The 21,114-nt window shown below is 39.5% G+C and overlaps 1 protein-coding gene across 1 annotated transcript in view; it reads left to right on the top strand.

The window, feature by feature from the left end:
* The first annotated feature begins 362 nt into the window (after window positions 1-362).
* Window positions 363-21,114, top strand: part of LOC114027962 (NEDD8-activating enzyme E1 regulatory subunit) — a 48,858-nt gene continuing 28,106 nt past the window's right edge. The window contains exons 1-11 of the mRNA XM_027842105.1: window positions 363-456; window positions 6,703-6,806; window positions 6,941-7,001; window positions 11,756-11,786; window positions 12,842-12,913; window positions 13,312-13,391; window positions 14,391-14,500; window positions 15,397-15,506; window positions 18,735-18,797; window positions 19,210-19,273; window positions 20,224-20,315. Coding sequence (XP_027697906.1) covers window positions 398-456; window positions 6,703-6,806; window positions 6,941-7,001; window positions 11,756-11,786; window positions 12,842-12,913; window positions 13,312-13,391; window positions 14,391-14,500; window positions 15,397-15,506; window positions 18,735-18,797; window positions 19,210-19,273; window positions 20,224-20,315 — 846 coding nt within the window. The 5' untranslated portion in view covers window positions 363-397. The remainder of the gene's footprint in view (window positions 457-6,702; window positions 6,807-6,940; window positions 7,002-11,755; window positions 11,787-12,841; window positions 12,914-13,311; window positions 13,392-14,390; window positions 14,501-15,396; window positions 15,507-18,734; window positions 18,798-19,209; window positions 19,274-20,223; window positions 20,316-21,114) is intronic.

The following is a 21,114-nucleotide window of genomic DNA, read 5'->3' as shown; positions in this document are numbered from 1 at the left end:
CAGTTCATATGATGATGAGCAGGCAGACTTCAGAAAACCCTAGAAAGACTTAAATGAACTGATGCTGAGTGAAGTGAGCAGAACCAAGAGAACATTGTACACAGCAATATTGGTGTACACCCCGGCGTACCCATCGAAGCCCTCGCGCGTGCGCGGCCCTTTAGCGTCCCCTGCTGGTAGATTTGGGAACCTGTAGGGTGAAAAGAAAGCCTGAAAAGTGCGGCTGCGTGGCGACGCAAGGGCACACTGGACGGCTGCGCGTAGGCTGGGGATCCCGGCCTGGGCTGTAGTGCGCCTGCGCGGTGGGGGCGGGGCAGCCTGGTGTACCGGCGCGGTGGTGCCTGGCCCTCCTCCGGGGCGGGAGCTCAGCAGGCGTGAGGCCAGGCCCGGCGGGACGATGGCGCAGCCGGAGGCGGGGAAGCTGTCCAAGGAGCAGAAGTACGACCGGCAGCTGAGGTGAGCCGGGAGGGGAGGATGCGGCAGGGGCCTCCGCCGAGACCTGGCCGAGTCCTGGGTCGGGCTGGGCATCCCAGAAGAGCGCCGGGCTCGGGCCGGGCCCCGCCTACCCCGGAGCCGGAGCCGGCTGGAGGGAGCGGCCTGGCGGGAGGGAGCGGGCCGCGGCCTGCCGGCCTGCCCCACGCCACCGGCAGACTGAGCTGTCATCCAGGCTCCCGAGCTCCTGGGGAGGAGCCAGGCTGGACCCGCCCCCCTCGTGGGGCCCTGGACTGTGAAGAGGGTCCTGGCCTGAGAGCATCGAGGGGCGGAGGGAGAGGCCCGGGAGCATTGAGTGTCAGAGCAGAGAGACGCCCGGGAGCATGGAGTGTCAGAGCAAGGAGAGGCCCGGGAGCACTGAGTGTCAGAGCAGGAAGAGATCTAGGAACATTGAGTGTCAGGGCAGAGAGAGGCCTGGGAGCATTGAGTGTCAGGGGAGACAGAGGCCTGGGAGCATTGAGTGTCAGAGCAGAGAGAGGCCTGGGAGCATTGAGTGTCAGGGCAGGGAGAGAGGCCTGGGAGCAGTGAGTGTCAGATCATAAAATATCAGGGAAGGCAGAGGCCTAGAATATCAAGGGTCAGAACATAGAATGCCAGGGCAGCCCAGGGCCTTAAAGCATTGAATGTCAAAATAAAAGTCGGAACCGAAAATGTCCTTAGAACATAGAATGTCAGAATAAGAAGAGACCTTTGAGCATAGCATGTCAGAGCCAAAGGGACATTAGAACATTATCTTTCAAAATTGGAAGGGAACTTAGTGCCCAGAGTGTCTGAACTGGAAGAGATCTCAGAGACCTAGAGATGGGAAAATTGATGCCCAGAGAATGACTTGCCTTTATTGTACAAGTACCAAACAGTAAGGCCAGGCTTTAAGTCCAGCTGCACTGCCTCTCAGTCTCGTGTTCTTTCTGCTGTGTCTTCCACTGTGCCTTCTTGCCTTCCTTTGTGGGTGAGGGTTTCTATCTCAGGGTCCTCTAGGAAAGGAGGTTCCCTCCCCCAATAACATACTTGCCTTTTGTACCCTTATCCCTCCTCATGTTCTTCCCCCACCTCTGCCCTGCCAGCCATTCTCAGACTGTTCTATGCTGGTCTCTGAGGATGAGAGGCAAGGGCTGGGGTGGGGGGGCAGACTCACTCTGGGGCACAGCTTCCAAGACCTTGGAGATGAGTCCAGCTGCCTTACTTTACTGATGAAGAAACAGATGCTCAGAGTGGACAAGCAACTTGCTAAATGTTCCGTTGACATTAGTAGCGGAGCTGGAGCCAGAAATTAGGGCTCCTAACTCTGGAGTCTTTCTAGTACCCTTTACTGCCATCCTGGCTTTTTGTCTTCCTCTTTTTTTCATTCTTCCCCATGCCTCAACCTCAGAAGTTAAAATTATAGATCGGCTTTGAAGTAGTTGCCTTTTCCACTTATTTGAAACAACATTACCCCAGTGTCTGGGGGCTGTAACAGTGTAGCTTCATTAGGTTCCACCTGTGGGTTTTTCTCTTGCAATTCATTATGCATGCATTTCAGTATTGTGTGCAAGGTCCTATGCTCCACAGTGTGAATGATACAAGGATTTATAAAACAAGGTTCCTTGCTTCTAGGAAGCTTAAAAGTATGGTTTCCAATCCTTCCTCTTCAGGTCCCTGAGAGAAGAGAGCAAATTTGGCAGATTCCCTGAAATCATACTTTTAATATTAGAATCTGAGCTTTTACAATCTGAGCAGAAGTGAATGTGTTAGAGAAATAATCCAGCAAACATTAATTATGTACAATGTATTGTGCTAAGCATAAAGCTCAAAGAAATGAGCAATACCTCACCTCAAATATGCTCCCCACACTGTATTAGGAGTTAATATACAAATAACATGAGCTGAGTTTCATTGTCATCTCTGTTAACAGATCCAACTCTTTCTTTCACCTCAGTAAACTTTACTGTTCACTTATATGCAGATAATAGATGTGAGCAGTAGGTATGGTAGGAGCATTGCAACACCATTACACTAGGTAGTAAAGAAAGTGTATCATAATGTTTTCATGTTCTGTACTTTCCTTTGTGCTACACCAAAGCAAGTCAATCAACAAGCACGTATTAAGCACCTACTAGGAGCCACACACCATTCTAGGCATTGGAAATACAAAGACAAATATGAAACAGTTTTGCCCTAAAAGAGCTTACATCCTAGCAGGAGAAACAACTTGTAAGCATGTAAGTAGCTACAATATGTACACAAAATAATTAGAAGGGGATTTTTGGGGGGAGGGTTAACAAGTATAGGGTTTGGGAAGAGCCTTCTATGAGAAGTTTCATTTAACTGACCTTTGAAGAAAAGTAGGAATTCTGAAAGGCACAAAGGTAAGTAGGGAGCGTGTTCTGGAATTGGGCCTTAACATGTAAAAAGCGTAGAGACTGAATATGCACTGTCATGGGTAAGGAACAACATGAATGCCAGTTTGGCTTAACTGTAGAGCGTGTACAGGGAAATAACTTTTAATAATCCTGCAGAGGTACATTGGAACCAGGTTGTGAAGGGCCTTGCATGCCAAATAGAAGAGTTTGTATCTGGTGCTCCAGGTAACAGGGAGCCACTATAGTTCATGAGCAGGTACTGACATGGTCGGACCTGTTCTTTAGGAATATCACTTTAGCAGCTGTATGGAAGTTAGATTGGAAAGGGGAGACTGGAGCCAAAAGACCAATTAGAAGGCTACCACAGGAGACCAGTCCTGAAAGAAGAAATATAGCTGAATTCTCCCTTACAACTATTCTACAAAGATTTAGAAAATGCAACAGACCAAGTCTTGATTGGGAAATCCAAGAAAAAAAAATCACAGGGGGTCATTTTCCACCCCATATCAGCACAGGCAGACAGACAGAGTTCTATAGACACTGGGGATAAGGTCTAATGAAGAACAGGGAATGCACAGAGCATTCTAGCAAAGGGACTCAAAGAGGGCCTGCCTATATCTATGCACCAGGGCAAGAAGAGGTCCCAGATCTGGCACAGAGGGGCCTGATCTTTTGAAGGGGAAGAAACATTTGCCATTTGGAAGAAATATTTGCCAATTGGCAGTTGTGTTGTTTACTATCCACCCAATGCTGGGTCATAGATCCAGTGTGAACTGAGGAGGGGATTTGCACCTAGGCATAGTAGCCCAGGGCAAGGAACAGCCAAAGTCCCTAGGAGCAGATACAGAAGCAAGTAGCAGCAGCTTTGACCACATCTCTGGCCTTAACACAAAGTCTGAAGTTAATAAGACTGGAAGAATGAGCAAACAAAGAAACAAAAAAGAATCCTACCATAAAAATCTATTAAAGTAGCAAGGGACACTCGAGACACAGATCCAGAAGAGAGTGACTTGAAAATGTCTATAGGGCAAAGCCTCAGAGAAAAACATATCTTGGGCATAAGTTCAACTAGAATTCCTAAAAGAGACGAAGCAAGAGATTTTAAAAATGGCTAAAAATGATTCTGTAAATGAAATGAGAATGCTAGAGGAAACAATTGGAAAAGAAATGAAAACTATGAAAGAAGAAAAATGGAAAGAGAATGAATAGTTTGGCACAAAGGTAGAAAATGTTACCCAAGCAGCAGACTTCTTGAAAATTAGAAAGGAATAAATAGAATTAATGATCACATGAAACAATAATGAATATTAAAGCAAAGTCAAAAGACTGGAAAAAAATAGAAGAAAGTGTAAAGTTTCTTATATAAAAACCAACTGACCTGGAAAACAGATTAGAGAAAGATAATTTAAGAATCACTGACTACTTCAAAGCCATGACCAAAAAAAAAAGAGCTTATGATTTCAAGAAATCATATAAGAAGATTGCCCAGATCTCTTGGAGCCAGAAAACAAAGTGCAAATAGAAGAAATCCATCTGTCACCTCCTGAAATAAAGCCTGAAATAAAAAGCCCCAGGAATATTATAACTAAAATCTAGGGCTTCCAGGTCAAAGAAAAAAAAATAATGCTGTAAGCAGCCAGAAAAAAAGGATTTAAGTACTGAGGAGCCACAATCCAGATTATGCATGATTTAGCAGTCACCAATAAAAAGGAACAGAAGGCTTGGAATGTGATATTCCAGAGGGCAAAAGACAGGGGTAGAGAACCTGCAGCCTCGAGGCCACGTGTGGTGCTCCAGGTCCTCAAGTGCAGCCCTTTGACGGAATCTAAACTTCACAGAACAAATCCCCTTAATAAAAGGATTTGTTCTGTAAAACTTGGACTCAGTCAAAAGACCTCACCCAAAGACCTGGAAGGCTACATGTGGCCTTGAAACCGCAGGTTCCCCTCCCCTGACTGGGCTTATAACCAAGAATAATTTAGCCAGCAAAATTAAGTACAATCCTATGGGAAGGAAAATGGACTTTTAGTGAAAGAGGATTTTCAAGTATTCCTGATGTAAAGATCAGATCAGGAAGCAGGAGAGGTAAGAGGAGGTAAAAGAAACTGAAAATGGTAAACACAAGTGAGCAATCGTAAGAGACTAAGCAAAGCAAGTATGAACTATTTACATTCTGATATGGGGAGATGATACATATATCCCCTCAGAATGCCATCATCATCAGGTGTCACAGAGGTAGTCTAATATTATAGAGGGTATTGCAGGGGTTTTGTTTTTCTTTTTCAGTGGCAGTGGGAGAGAGAAGGTGAATTTTTGTCAATTGAAAAAAATTAATTTTAAAAAGAGGGTGTAGGTTTAATGCAGCTAAGATTAGAAGGGAAACCGTTAAATGGGAGAAAAAACATTTGAAGCAAGTTTATCTGATAAAGCATGATTTAAACTCAGGTCTTTCTGACTTCAAGTCCAGCTCTCTATCTACTATGCCACCCAGCTGCCTTATGTTATACTAATACTGATCAGCTAAAGGATTCGTATCATTTCCAAGAGATATAAGAAAGTGATTCAAATTTGTAAGAATAAGCGCCATTCCTTAATTGATAAATGGTTATGAAATCAGAACAAGCAGTTTTCAAAGGAATAAGTCCAAGCTATCAATAGGGTGGTGAGGAGTATCGAATGCTTCAGAGAGGTCAAGAAGGATGAAGATTGAGAGAAAAGCCATTAACTTTGGTGACAAACAGTGCATTGATAATTTTGGAGAGAGAAGTTTCACTTGATTGATGAGGTTAGAAGCTAAATTGCAAGAGGTTGAGAGATGAATGAGTGGCGAGGAGGTGGAGGTAGTGAATGGAGACAACTTCTTGGAGTCTGGCAGTGGAAGGGAGGAGAGCTGTAAGATAGTTTGAAGGGATGGTAGGGTGTAGTAAGGGTTTTCTGAGAATAGCGGAGACCTGAATGCATTTGTAGGCAGCAGGGAAGGAACCAGTAGATAAGGAGAAATTGAAGATCAGCAAGAGAGAGGTAATAAATCTTGGAGCAATCCTGGAGGATAAGAAGGGATGAGATAAAGGGTACAAGGAAATAGCCTTGTTGAGAGAAAGGGCCATCTTACTTTCTCAGAGACTAAGGGGGAGGAGAACAGGGGATGATATCAAGGGGTTGTGAGATGGAGAGAAGGGGAGAAGAGGGAGCTCATAGAGAATTGTCTCTATTTTCTCAATATAATACAAAGGGAGATCCCTTTGGTGAAAGGGTTGTGGGGAGGGAGTGGTGTGATAAGCTTGTAGTATTACATAATCAACACAACGATACTTCTATATTACATCATTGTTCTGTTCATCCCTTCTTGGCTTTCTCATTAAAATTTGTTTCCCTGTATCCCAGTCATCTAACTCTAACCATCTCAGTCATCCATACTATGCTCTTATTTTTTTTTCACTCTGTGTTTTGTAGCCATATTCTGTAGCTACCTGACCCCTCTGACCCATTTGTGTATTTAAAAAAAAAAAAAGGAAACTGGGCAAGGTATCATTTAGCCTTGGTCAGATATCATATCTCTGCTTTTTTTTTTTTTTACACAAATGGATATATTAGGTAATAATATACATCTCAGGTCCTTTTTTACTTATTTGTATTTTATCATTTGAATTTATTATATGTACAATTATAGGGATTGTTAATATTCAATGTATTAATTAATAAAGAGAAGAATTACCTGTAGGAAGAAGATTTACATTAAGATCAAAGATACTCTTTCCTTGTTAATAATCAGTAAAGTGTATCTCAGAATTTTCTATGCCTTTTAAGTTCTTGGGCCTCCTTGTGTGAAACTTCAAAAATATTTGAAGTTTTTTTGTTTCTTGTTTTATAGATTATGGGGTGATCATGGACAAGAAGCTTTGGAATCTGCTCATGTTTGCCTGATAAATGCAACAGCCACAGGAACAGAAATTCTGAAAAATCTGGTATTACCAGGTAATACATATGAATTATACAATTCTGTGGGAATTTTATAAATATGTATATATGTATATGTGAACATATACAATATGTATGCACAGGTATGTATATATATCGACACACATATTTGACTTTTCTTTTCCCCAAAGGTATTGGCTCATTTACTATTGTTGATGGAAATCAGGTCAGCGGAGAAGATGCTGGAAATAAGTAGGTTGACTTTTTTCCACAATTACACATATGGAGGAATATGTTTGTTTCTTGTCTTGTGAAATCATTTTAATTCCAAAATATCTTGCATACTTCCAAATTTGTTATAAAGTATACACATTTAAGTATATGATCAAATCACATAAACATAATATTTTACATTTATTTAATGTTATACAGTTTATGGAGTGTTTTCAAGTACACCATCTTATTTGGTCTGAGTACATGTGAGTGAGGCATTGTCTGCTCTAGTGTGAGCCAATCTGTTTGGAATAAGAGGAAAGTATTGGAGATGGAATCCACAGTCCTGGCTGGAGTACTAGTTCTGCGGTTTCCTGTGACAGTGGGCAGATGATTATCTTCTCTGTACCTCTATTCCATCATCTGTAAAAAGGCATAATAATGTTTGTACTGCTACAGAAGTCTTAACAACAGTAGACGCACGGGGCATGGAGGTGAACCTTGATTCTCAAAGGCTATTCCAGTAAAGCATAAGCTCTGGCAGATTCTACTTAGCGGAAAAAGCTTTGAGTACTGTCCTGGCGACAGATTGTTTCTGCTCTCTGCAGCCAGTCAAGCTAAATGTGGAGAAGGATTATCACCAGCGCACTGGCCACTAAGTGATGAATTCTTAGGCTACAGTTACCTATGAAAGAGAAACCATATAAAAGAAGCCCCTGGTCCTGTATGGCCCTTTCTACTTTTGCACCAGCAGTGACAAAAGATGAGCGGAATTGCTAAGAAAACAAATATTAATTTAACTATCGATACTTTAAAGTACATGATCTTTTTCCCAGTATCACTGCATGGATATACTATAGAAGGAACTGGATCACATTCTTACTGCAAATAAAACCAAAAGACAAAAAGAAATTGCATCCAATTGGAAGCATGGCTTACGGGTTCTTCTCTGAGGTGAATGAAGGAACAGATTTAATCTTGTTTCTGCAGGAAACAAAAGCATCATTTTGTGGGTTATTTGGTAATTTTGCCTTGTGATACTTAGAGCTCATTTAAGTAAACAAACCACCATGAAGATCATGATAAGTTAGATGCCAATATCTGTAGTGGGTGAGTACATGGGAAAATTCTCTAAAGGATCAGTGAGTCGGCTCTATTGTAATTATAATAATAATAATAATAATAATAATTATTATTATTATTATTTGCTTTTTTGGTGAGGCAATCGGGGTTAAGTGACTTGCCCAGGGTCACAGAGCTAGTGAGTGTCAGGTGTCTGAGGCCAAATTTGAACTCATGTCCTTCTGACTCCAAGGCCAGAGCTCCATCTACTGCATCACCTAGCTGCCCCAATATTATCATCATTATTATTATTATTATTATTATTAAGTGCCTGCTCTGCATCTTGCACTGTGCTGGCTGCTGGGGATACAAATACAAAGCATCAAATTATTTCTTTTCTCAAGAAGCTTCCATTCTAACAGAGGACACAACAAATACAGATGTAAGTATATTCCATATTCTCTAAACCAAATCAATATACATCTTAATATTAACTGACTATGTTAGGAAGTTGGACACAGGATAAGACATAGAAAGTTATTCAGAAATGTGGCTTAGGGTCAAGAAAAGAAAGAGACCTAAGACTTAGAGACTGTTTGGCAGCCTCATACCTTTATATCATAAGTCCTTTCTTCAAATGATCATCAGAAAGTGCTAAATGTGGCAAATAGAACAATATTACCAAAAATGAAATTGAATATATCAGAGAAAGGAAATGACTGATTAGCTCTCTGGGAGTCATCACAGAACCAGATGTCTGTATGGAGTCAGATCATTGCCTGGTAAATCAGTATCAACTTAGAAAAAAAGGTAAAGGTAGGGACATTGTATGCAATTAAGTGTCCTCTGGCCAGACCTATTTAAATAAGCTTGTTGATTCTGAAAAATGAGAAATGGACAAAAATAAAGATATTGACTCTTCTCTTAATTTCCTGAAGAAAGTTAACCGTTATAAAAGTTATCACAACAAGGAGGCCAAAAGAGCCTAGAAATCACCTTCATCAGTGAACACCTGATTTCCTTACCAAATAGAGAGACAGACGTGATAACCAGGCACATTACCACTTTGGAATACAAAATATGGAAGATAATTTATTATGGATTGAGTAGCTTCATAAAGTAGTGACGGTGGCCATGGTACTGAAGAAGAAATGGGGAAGAAGAGCTTGACCTGACAAAAAAAAGGAGGGTTGCACGTTGGTGACAACAAAATTTTAAAGTCCTTAGGAGTTAATTTTCAAGATATCCCATAGAGGAGAGGATCCCAGAAGAATGGGAAAGATCATGGATGGTAGTTACCAGAAATAGATGATTTACGAAGACATTAGTAATTACTATCCCAAATGAGATAATATTTGTATAGCGCTTAGCACATAATGTAGGTGCTATATAAATGCTTATTTCCCCTTCCTCCCACCATATGTCTACTTTCTCAGCTTTCTAAAATCTTTGAGAAAGGGCCGTATACATATTGAAGGTTTCCTTAAGGAAATTAGGAGAAGAGAATGCTCAGACTCTCTCAGGCAATTTTCTACTATTTTCACATCTTCACTGATGTGTAAAGAATATAAGGGCACTGTTTGTCTATTGTTTGTTGATTATATAAAAGTGCTTGAGTCATTTGGGTAAAATATTTAAAGACTACAAAGATAAACCAATTTTAGAGACTACCCATAGGGTCTTCTAGCAGATATTTACAGCCTGCAAAATGACTTGACCCATCCAACCACCGAGATGACTTTAGCAGACTGAGAAGTTTTACATCAAGAGAAGCATCTAAGACAGAGACAGCCGTCCAGAATGTTCGCCATTGTCTTGGAGAGGGTGCCCTGTACAAAGTGCAACTAACAGAGAGGTGCTCTCTTGACAAGGAGATTTTACAGATGCTCTTGTTTACATGTGACATTGTGCTAATTGCTTAATCCTTTTTAGGGCTTCCTAAATGATATCTGTGATTCCTCAGTGGAGATTGGTTTAGTAATGCAAAAAAACCAAAGTGGATAAAGAACACCTATTGAACAGATTGTGACTTATACATGGATGTGTAACTCATCAAGTTCGTCCATTTATGCTTATATCTTGGACAGGGAGAGAGAGGGACAGGACAATAGGAACAGTGAATTATAGATTGGGCTGGATCACATTGAGGAGATTGTGTCATGTTTTCAGGGATCCCTTGCTACATCCGTATTCTCCCAGGGATGGTCTATGACATTGAGTCATGGAACACCATAATCTCAGAAGATTCACAGTTGCAGGTGACCCACAGAACAACAGAAAGATGCCCAGTGGCTGGATGCAAGTATCAACATATTACCAAGAAGGACTTGCATGGGGAAGTGCCATAAAGGGCATATATGACCAGAAATAGAAGTAAACTACTCACGATTCAATTTAACAAGAATTTATTAAGCACCTACTACCTTTAAGATACTGCTGCTAGGCATTAGGAGTGCAAATACAAAGACAAAATAGTTCCTGCCCTCAAGGAGTTTACATTCTATCGGAAGGAAAACAATAGGAACACAGACAGGTAAATATAACATATACATATATATGTATATGAAACCTGTGACCAAGATTTGGCTCACACAGGCCAGGATCAATTCTAAGGGCCACGGCAAGAAGGTTATTTTATCTTCTGGGCTTGTTGTTCTTATGAGGACTTACAAAAAGATGAAGAAATGTTAACCACAGGGGTCACATAACTGAAAAGTTACAGAGTTTAGAGCAGACCTTCTTTTTCCTAGCTCAGTGTTCTATCATGCTACCTCTATGAAATAAATTTTTAAAAGATGTCTTTGAATTTTATAAACTTTGAATCACGTGTTAGTTATTACTACTATTTTCTTGGATATGCAACTGTCCTAGGAACAGGAAAAAAGAACAAACAACCTCATACTGATTCTAATAAGTACTCTGTGCTTTGGAAAAGTTTTCTCATGGTGCCCATTCCCAGAAGAGGTTTAATTTAAATGTAAATTAAAAATAAGTTTAAATTAAAAAAAAAGATATATGTGCACAAGGCTCTAAAGAACATTGTGCTTAGAATTTATAGAACTATAAGGGAAAAGTTATTCCCAAATTTAATTTCTAGTATTCATATTCTTTGAGAAAATCTTGAGTTTTCAGAGAACAATAATGGGAAAAGTCAAGGATAACACGAATGCAGTCCATGTTGTCTTGTTAGACAAACTTAAGTTCATAAGAAAAATATAATAGTAAAACTGTGTTTTCTTATCCATAAACAGCTCTTTGGTTTGACTTCATGCATGAAATAAAAGTACTGTTATTTGTTACCTTAAATCACTTTATTGTGGTCTGTTTGGTTAGCTTTGTTCATTCAGGCATGGTGCTCCTGAGGACAAGACTCGCTTCCATTCCTATACTAGTCAGTTGACTGGCCACAGATTGTGTGGCCAGGACTACTCACTCCTTACAACCATCTCATAGATGTGTTTCACTGATCTAGATTAAAAGGTGGAAAGAAATGAATGAAATGGAAAGATATGAATGAAATAGAAAAATCAGCGTTATATGAAGAAAGGTTTGACTTTCTTATGGAATTTTAGGCTTTTCCAGAAAATTGCTAAACTCTGAAATAATTTTATTTTTAAATAATAATTGAAATTTTATTTTTCTTTTATGAACTAAATTTACTTTGTGGTGCAATTAATATTTCCTTATGGTAAAATAAGACTTTAATTTCTCTCTTGTTTTGTCACCTTTAGTTTTTTTCTTCAAAGAAGCAGTATTGGAAAGGTAAAATCATGTTTGCTCTATGTGTTTGAATGTACTTCTGTCTTGCTTGGAAATTCTGAAGAACTTTATTAGTTCAGACTGAAGAAAAATTGAATCAGATTATTTGTTACATAATGTTTATAAAGGTATCTGAAAATAGAAATATCTATGTAATTTTTTGGTAGTTATAAAAAGCTTAAATGTCTAAGTATATATAATATATGTATACACACATATACATATATTTATTTGTTAGTTTTTTACTCTGTGCCATTTAAAGTTACATTGTGATCAGCAAGAATGTTCAGGGCTTATGGGGTATTTTGAGGTTTTATTTTGTCTTAGTATCTCAGGTACTCAAATTTTTTTAATGTTGTATTACTGTTGTAATTAAAGATTAGCCAAAAAATTCTATCTTTAAATAATTTGTCCTCAGAATTTATCACTCTGTTTTCCTGCCTGAGTGCTACATGCCAAACTTAAAATTAATCTTTCTTTGACTGCCAGGCCCTTGTTCTGATCATCAGTAGTCAGTCACTCTCTACTTGTGTAGATTCAGGAGACTGGACTGAATTGTACTGGCCTCAGAACTCACTCTTGTAGTTAGATTTTAAAAATTAAAGTAAAATAATAGCTTATTTTCTTATTTGCCAATTTCTTATAAAAACGAAGTAGCAAAAATATGTGGTGGTGTTTTGTTTTTTTTAATTCTGCTCAATTGTATTCAGGTTAATTAAGTTTTTCACAGCAAGTTAGATCTTGAAGGGACCATGGGAGTCATCCAGTCTCACCCCATCCTTGTTTTACAGATAAGGAAACTTGAGACCCTGAGAGGTTGTGACTGCCTATGGTCACACAGTGGCTGAGCTGGAACTCAAACTCAAGTCTTCTAATTATAAGTTCAGTGTATATTTTAAGTGATATTTTCTTTTACTCACATTTTAAAGAGGATTGCTAGAAATAGGCACATAGTTTTAATACCATTGCAGGGCAAGTTTTGCAATATGTGTAAATTAGTAGTTTTATAACCAGAATATCTCTAACTTCAATCAATTGCTTTGTTTATTTTGAAAAAGAACCGAGCTCAAGCTGCCATGGAACTCTTACAAGAATTAAATAACGATGTGTCCGGGAGTTTTGTGGAAGAGGTGTGTGTATCTTTAACTTATTGCTGCCTTTTAAAAACTGATCATGGAGTCATTTTCCAATTTGTTCACTTAGTGACTGATGAAAATTCTAGGATTTGTTGTCTTGAATCTTAAATAATGTCATATTAAGGATGAAGGGTGAGAACAGAAAGGGCTGCAGAAATCAGCTGAGTCCTGCAGTAGGACATGGTAGCAGAAAGAGTATTAGAGAAGAGATTAGTAGAGCTGGGATTGAATCTTAAATAGTGTCATCCCTTAATGGCATCTATCATTGACCTGATTTAACTTTGGTAATGCCTGCATTATTTCCTGTTTTCTAACATTATTTGAAATTATTTTCTGCCTTACTGAAATGTGAATGTCAAATTGTTGGATTTTTTTTCCCCTGTCCTATTTAGAGTCCAGAAAAACTCCTAGACAATGATCCTTCATTTTTCTGTAGGTTTGATGTGGTGGTAGCGACTCATTTACCAGAAAGGTACATCTTTATGCCCACAGCCATTGGGGCCGGGGGGAAGGGGCTTTCATTCTGCTCTTAAACCTAGATTGCTTCTTTTTCGCAGAGAGGATGATACTATGCAAATAATGCATGAATGCTGCATAGTAGCTTTTGCTTGAATGCATGAATGAATGCAAAAGCATGAATGCTTTTATAGTAAGCACCTAAAAACTGGTTATCCCTGAAAAGACAGGCAAAGGAATAGAGTGGGGAAGGGAAACATTTTTTTAAAATATTCGAATAGTACCCTAAATATTTACCAGGTAGAAACATCAATAACAATTATGATTATAGAAAACATTTTGTTTAAGCCTAAGTGGTTTATAAATATTTCTAACCATTTAATTTTCTTGGGTTATAACAATTATAGAGATGTTTGAAAATGTTTTCAAGCAGTACTCTAATTGGAAAAATTGGAAATTTCATCCCCTTCTAGTCCTAAGGATATATATTTGCTTTGAGTTTGGGCCCATATGCATGTAAACATTTGCATTTCTCTGCAGTACTTAATTTCTTTGTCTAAATATACCATTTGTATCTTTCCCTTTGTTGTAGTCAGTTAACAAACATTTATTAAGCACCTACTATGTGCCAGGCACCGTGCTAAGTGCTGGGGATACAAAGAAAGGCAAAAAGACAGTTTCTGCCCTCAAGGAGCTCACAGTCTAATGGAGGAGGCACCAAGCAAACAAATATGTACACTATATACAGGATAAAAAGTAAATATTTAACAGAAGGAAGGCACTAGAATTAGGAGGGTTTGGGAAAAACTTTTTGTGGAAGATGGGATTTTAGCCGGGACTTGCAGGAAACCCAGAGGCAGAGACATGGGGGACAGCCAGAAGAAATGCTTAGAACTGAAAGATATACCAGTAAGGAGAGCTTTATGTTGCTTTATTTTAATGCTGTTTAATGTTTGGGGTATATTTGTGTCTATTTTCTTCTTCATATTTTGATGTATTTTGCTTTCTTTTGCAGTACATTGCTACATTTAGCAGAAATCCTTTGGAATGCTTGCATCCCTCTTTTGGTCTGTAGAACATATGGGTTGGTTGGTTATATGAGGATCATAATAAAAGAACATCCAGGTAAGAGAATTTAAAAGCAATTTGAGTTTGAATTTGTGTGCATGTAAATTTGTTACAATTTTAGAAAATGAATTTTAGTTTTCTACAGAGTGTCCCTATAAGTCTTAGTGCATCTTTAAGCTAGGACTCATAAGGTGCTCCGTTCTGTATTGGATGTTGTGTTGACATATTTTTTTTGTTTTGTTTTGTTTTGTTTTTGCTAGGCAATGGGGTTAAGTGACTTGCCCAGGGTCACTCAGCTAGTAAGTGTTATGTGTCTGACTCCAGATTTGAACTCAGGGCCTCCTGAATCCAGGGCTGGTGCTCTTTCCACTGCGCCACCTAGCTGCCCCGACATATTTTTTTTAATCACATTGAAGAGGATTCTACCCCCAAAAGATATTTTTTAGAGGCATAGTTATTAAAATTTTATTAAAGTCTTTGGTTTTATAATGTACATAATTTATAATGTGCCCAGCACAAAGCATGAATATACTTGTTCTTAACTATCAAAGGAAAAAAAGATACCATGTATCTTGAGCAATGAGTGAAAGAAAAGTGTTTGCAAAGAGTTTAGACCCTAACTCTGCTACTGAGTCACTGTGTGACCATGGGCAAGTCATTTCTCCTTTCTTTGGGCTCAGTTTTTCAGTATCTGTGAAATAAGAGGGTTAGGAGAGACTGTAGAAGTGATTTAGTTCAGCTTCTCATTTTACAGGTGATGCACCTGAGGCCCAGAGAGAGAAAGAAATGACTTGCCCAAGGTCATTCAGGAAGTGATTAGTAGAGCTGAGATTTGAGCCTAGATCCTCTAATGCCCTTTCTGCTCCTGTGTGGTACCTCAAGACTCAGTTGATCTCTGCAGCCCCTCCTGCTCTCGTAGACCCTGCCGGTCACACATCTTATTTGTTTCTCAGTGATAGAATCCCATCCAGACAATGCACTCGAAGATCTTCGGCTGGACAAGCCGTTTCCAGAGCTAAGAGAGCATGTACAGTCCTATGACTTAGACCACATGGAGAAGAAGGTGGGGACTACGTTTGTAATTTATCCTTATGATGAGAAATCAGCACCTTTTGTGCATTGATTTGCTTGTGCAATTGGTCATCGCTGTTAAGGGCAGTTTTCACTCATGTTGACATGGCTCAGAGCCTTCTTCTAGTTTTGTTTATTCTGTTATAGGACTCATGACTTCTGAAGCCAGGCTGTATATAATTTCTTCCATAGCCATGTGAATTCAATAAATGTGTTCATTAAGTTTATCAGTAACCATGTAAAGGGAGAGTACATTTTTTCCTCTAGACCAGGGGTAGGTGTGACCTTGAGGCCACACGTGGCCTTCTAGGTCCTCAAGTGCGGCCCTTTGAATCCAAACTTCACAGAACAAATCCCCTTAATAAAAGGATTGGTTCTGTAAAATGTGGACTTAGTCAAAAGGCCACACCCAAGGACCTAGAAGGCCACAGGTTCCCCACCCCTGCTCTAGACTGAGAACACCAATAGAATGCCTGTCCTCACCTCCCCCACCCCCCACCTGTTTACTATGTGGCCATCTTTTAAAGATCAGCTCAGATTCTGTCTCCTCCAGGAAGTTCTCCCTCCTCCTCCTCCCAGTGAGGAATCACCTTGTTTCCCCTCAAATCTCATACCCTCTTCTGGTTGGGAATGACCTTTCCTTACCTCAGACAGGACTTTGCCTTTCTCTTACACATTTATCATGGGTTTTTGCATTGTTATCATTTGTACCTATATCTTATCCCCATACTAGACTATAAGCTTTATGAGGGCAGGGAATGTAAATTATCTAAACTTTGTTTCTCCCCCAGAGCTCAACACATAGAAGGTGCTTAGTGAATATTTGCCAAATTAAATTGGAATCCTGAGATTTGAGTTCCAGCTGAGCTGCTTTCTCTGCTTTGTAGCCTCTGGGATCTCCCCAGGACCCTGCCTAAACTTACCTCTCTGCCAAGGGGTGAATGGGTGATAATAATACCAGGCAGTTGGCTTTGAATTTATTAAGCACCTACCTTGTACCAGGCCTGGGGGATATAAAGACCCAAATGCAACAATCCCTTCTCAGGCTGAGAGATAACCCATACTCATATAAGTCTATGCAGAATCAATGCACAGCTGTATAGGGAGGGAAAGAGCAAGCAATTGAGGAGATCAGGAAAAAATCCTGGTAGAAGGTAGTTCTTGAGCTGAGTCTTTGAAGGAAATGAGAGATTCTGTAGGCTGGAGATGAGAATGGCGCATGCTGGCCTGCGGGGACAGTAGCAGAGCAGAGACACAGATGGAAAGTCGTCTGGCCAGAAGGGAAGCATCGTAATGAAGCTGCAAAGGTCAGCTGAGACCAGGTCGTGAAGGGCTTCACATATGCACTGGAGGAGTCTCTATTTTATCCTTGTGGTAGCAGGAAGCCACGCACGCCTGCACTTCGAGAAAACCAGAAAGGGCAGCAGTGTGGAGCCTGCGTCTGAGGGGGAGCGGCAGAGAGAGTAAGTGGAAGACCATTGCAGCAGTCCAGACAGGAAGTGAGGCAGAATTAAGAGGGGGGCTGTGTGAGTAGAAAGAAATGGATGAGTATGAGAAATGTCATGCAGGCAGACAGGGAAGAATTGGCAACTTGTAGGTTATTTGGGGTGAATAAGAGTGAGGAGGAAAGCATGATGCTGAGGTTTCTATAGGGAAATTTGGTGGGGGGGGGGAAGTGTTTTCTTATATTTAAGTTTATACTGTATTTAAGAAATCCATAGGGCATGCAGTTTGAAATGTCCAGTTGGTGATTTGTGGTGTGAGATTAGATCTCAGGAGGGAGACTTTGGTCTGGTTATGTAAATCTGAATAGAGATGATAATCCAACCCATGGGAGCTAATGAGGTCTCCAAGTGAAATCATAGACAGACAGACCCCAGCTCAGGAGCTTTGGGGTATAGCCATGATTAGGGCCAGTCAAATAGACAGAGCAGTGGTCACACAGTTAGGAAGAGAACCAGGGGACAGGGGTGTCATAAAAACCAAGAAAAGAGAGAGCATTCAGGAGAGAGGCTGGTGCTGCACAGAGATCTAGAAGGATGAAGGCTAGGATCAAGACCATTAGATTTGGCAGCAAATAGTACATTGGGAACTTTGGAGAGTAATTTCAGTGGGCGATATTGTCAGAAGCTGGATTGAAAAGAGTTAAAAAGTTAGAAGAGAGGAGGTGGATGAAGTGAGTGGAGACAACTTTTTCTAGGAGTTTGGCTGGGAAAGGGAGGAGAGATACAGGCTGATAGCTTGAAGGGGTGGTTAGGTCAACGGAGGATTTTCATTTTCTTTTTCTTTTTTTAAATAGTATTTTATTTTTTCCCCCAATTAAATGTTAAAACAATTTTTAAATTTTTTTTTAAAGTTTTGAGTTTCAAATTCTATCCCTCCCTCCCTCCCCTCCCCCCTCCCTGAGATGGTAAGCAATCCAATATAGGTTATACATGTGCAATTATGTAAAACATTCAAAGGAGGATTTTTTTTTTTTTGGCTAGGCAATGGGGTTAAGTGGCTTGCCCGGGGTCACACAGCTAGTAAGTATTATGTGTCTGAGACCGGATTTAAACTCAGGTCCTCCTGAATCCAAGACCGGTGCTCTATCCACTGCGCCACCTAGCTGCCCAAAGGAGGATTTTCTAAGGGTGGAGGAGACCTAGATGTAAATATGACAGGGAAGGAGACAGCAGATAAGAAGAAATTTGAAATTAGAGAGAAGGGGGATGATTGCTAATGAGAGCTGATGAGAGGAATCCTGTTGGCTTTGGTGAGAAAGGCTGCCTCTTTACCAGAGTACAGAGGAGAGGAGAAAAAGGGTGAGGTAATTCGAGGGGACTTAATGGTCACAGGAGAGCTCATGGCGAATGAATGGCCTCTGCATCACAGGGAGATGGAGGATGGATTAGAAAATGCCTGTAAGTATTTGTTACATCTCAAAGAAAGACATTAACAGGAAAAATGTAATCTAAATAAATAACCTACCCAGTGACCATTATAATAGCTCCTATTTCTGGGAGGCCTTCAAGTTTACTGAGTGCTTTTCCCCCCAGAACCCTACAAGGTAGTGGAAGGATTTGAGTTCAGAGAGGATCATGATTTACCTGCTCATGGCCTATAACTAGGAGTGTTAGAGTGGGGATTCTAAGGTTCTTGGGTTCAAATCTGTGGGCCTTTTATCAGCTACTACTGGGGATTCAGCCTTTCTCTGCTTTGTCTCTCCTCTTATTCTCAGGACCACAGCCACACTCCATGGATTGTAATTGTAGCTAAGTATTTGGCACAGTGGCACAGTGATGTAAGTCTTTTTTTTTTTTTCCTGTTTTTTAACAGATATTGTATTTTCAGCATGTTATAAAACAGCAGTTGTTAGATTTTTTTTTGGCTATTCTTTTTTCCTCGGAAAAAAGGGCTTTTAAAATTGAGTAGTTCTTTGATGCTTTTTAATCAGCAGAAATATTTAATTACATGAATGTCATTCTTATATGAATGTCATTCTGAGATTTTTTTGAGGAGGAAAGTTGGGAAGGTATAGCAAAACACTATAAAATGATCTTTTAAATTCACCCAATGATTCTTTGATTATTTATTGAAAAACAAGTGGATATTAATTACATGTGTGGTTGTGGGAATTTAAAACAGGTAAACTTTAGATTTTTGTGTATTGAGTTTATATAACCATGTGAGATTCTTTATTTTAACTACTTTAGAAGAATGGACAAATACCTAAAACATACAAAGAGAAAGAAGCCTTCAGAGATTTGATTAGACAAGGTAATTTTTTTTCCTTGATAATTAATTTATTTTTAGTTTTCAACATTCACTTCTGTAAGATTTTGAGTTTTAAATTTTCTCCCCCCCTCACACCTCTCCCCCCTCTCCCCCAAGACAGCATGCAGTCTGATATAGGCTCTACTTACACATTCATATTAAGCATATTTTCCCATTAGTCATGATGTAAAGAACAATTAGAATTAATGGGAGGAACCACAAGAATGAAGCAATAAAACAAAACAACAAAGGAAAAGGAGAGCAAATAGTATATTTCCATCTGTATTCAGATTCCATAGTTCTTTCTCTGGATGTGGATGGCAATTTCCATCTTGAGTCTTTTGGAGTTGTTTTAGCTTCTTGGATGCTATGAAGAGACAAGTCTATCAAAGTCAGTCATCACACAATGTGGCTGTTACTGTGTACAGTGTAGACAAGGTGAGGTTATAAAATGTAATTGTAGATTGTACAATATTTGAAAGAGTAACCAGAAATCTGTTTTTTTTCATTTGAGGCAAATGTTTTTATTTAGCTTTGAGACTGCATTTCTTAACATTTTTTAGCACCTGTTCTCATCTACTAGAGATATAAACTCTTTTCCTTTTCCTTTAGGGAGGCTAAGATCCATTTTTCATTTTTCTTTTTTAATTTTAATATCTTACTTTTCCCAATCACATGTAAAAAACAATTTTTAACCTTTAAATTCTCTCCCATCTGCCCTCCCCCATTATTCAGAAGGCAAGCAATTTGATAAAGGTTATACATGTTCAGTCATGCAAAATATATTTCCATATTATCTAGATCCATTTTTCATTTAAAGTTTAAAGTTTTTCATAAACCATATCCATCTTAAGGTACAGTGTACTGACTTGTCCTTCAGAATGCTAGAATGTGAGATGATGGGGAGAGAAAGAAGGAAGAACTCATTTCTTTGTTAATTTCTGCTCAAACAGGTATTCTGAAGAATGAAAATGGTGTTCCAGAAGATGAAGAAAATTTTGAAGAAGCTATTAAAAATGTGAACACAGCACTAAGTACCACTCAGGTATTGTGAGTATTATCAACTCATTAAATAGTCAACAAACATGTGCTAAACACTTGCTGTTTATCAGGCACAGTGATAGACACCAAGAATACAAAGAAAGGCAAAAGGAGCTCACATTCTAAAGTGGGAGAAACAACATACAAATGATTAGGTAGATACAAGATAGGTAGAGTGTAAAGGCAAGGTAACCTTGGTGAGAAGGGACTTTGGAGGGAAGGGAGAGCTGGTGGCTGGGAAAGGTCTGTTGTCAGAAGGCAGGATTTGAGCTGAGTCTTGAAGGTAGGAGTTAGAGATGAGGAGGGAACACTTTCCAGGCGTGGAGGATTGCCAGTACAAATTCACTGAAGAGGGAGATGGAGGGCCTATTCAAGGACTGGTAAATAGGTCATTACAGCTGTGCAAAGATAGAAAGGGGCCAAGTGGTAAAGGGCTTTATTTTATTTTTTATGAATATCTTTTGTTAATTTGTTGATCTCTCTCACCTCACTGCATTCTCTTTTGTGATTTTAACTGTCGGTCAAAATGACCTTGCTACTAGCCACTTATTAAGTTAAAGCCTTTGTTCCCTTGATGTTCTCCTCTGGTTTTCGGTTATTACAAGTACAGCAGCAGAATGTATATACTAAACTTTAAATATAAGGCAGATTCTTCTAGTTTATTTATCAAATGCAGTTCTACCCTTAACTTTTCACACACATCCAAAACCATCAAGAACTTTATAAATACAGCCATCTATAAGAGTGTACCCAGTAACTTATTGTTATGCACATAACTATTCTCCATTTTATGTGACACTGCT

The sequence above is a fragment of the Vombatus ursinus genome, unplaced genomic scaffold (assembly GCF_900497805.2).
Source record: "Vombatus ursinus unplaced genomic scaffold, bare-nosed wombat genome assembly UNPS02014864.1, whole genome shotgun sequence".
NCBI classification, from domain to species: Eukaryota; Metazoa; Chordata; class Mammalia; order Diprotodontia; family Vombatidae; genus Vombatus; species Vombatus ursinus.
This window is presented reverse-complemented; position numbering and strand designations above follow the sequence as displayed.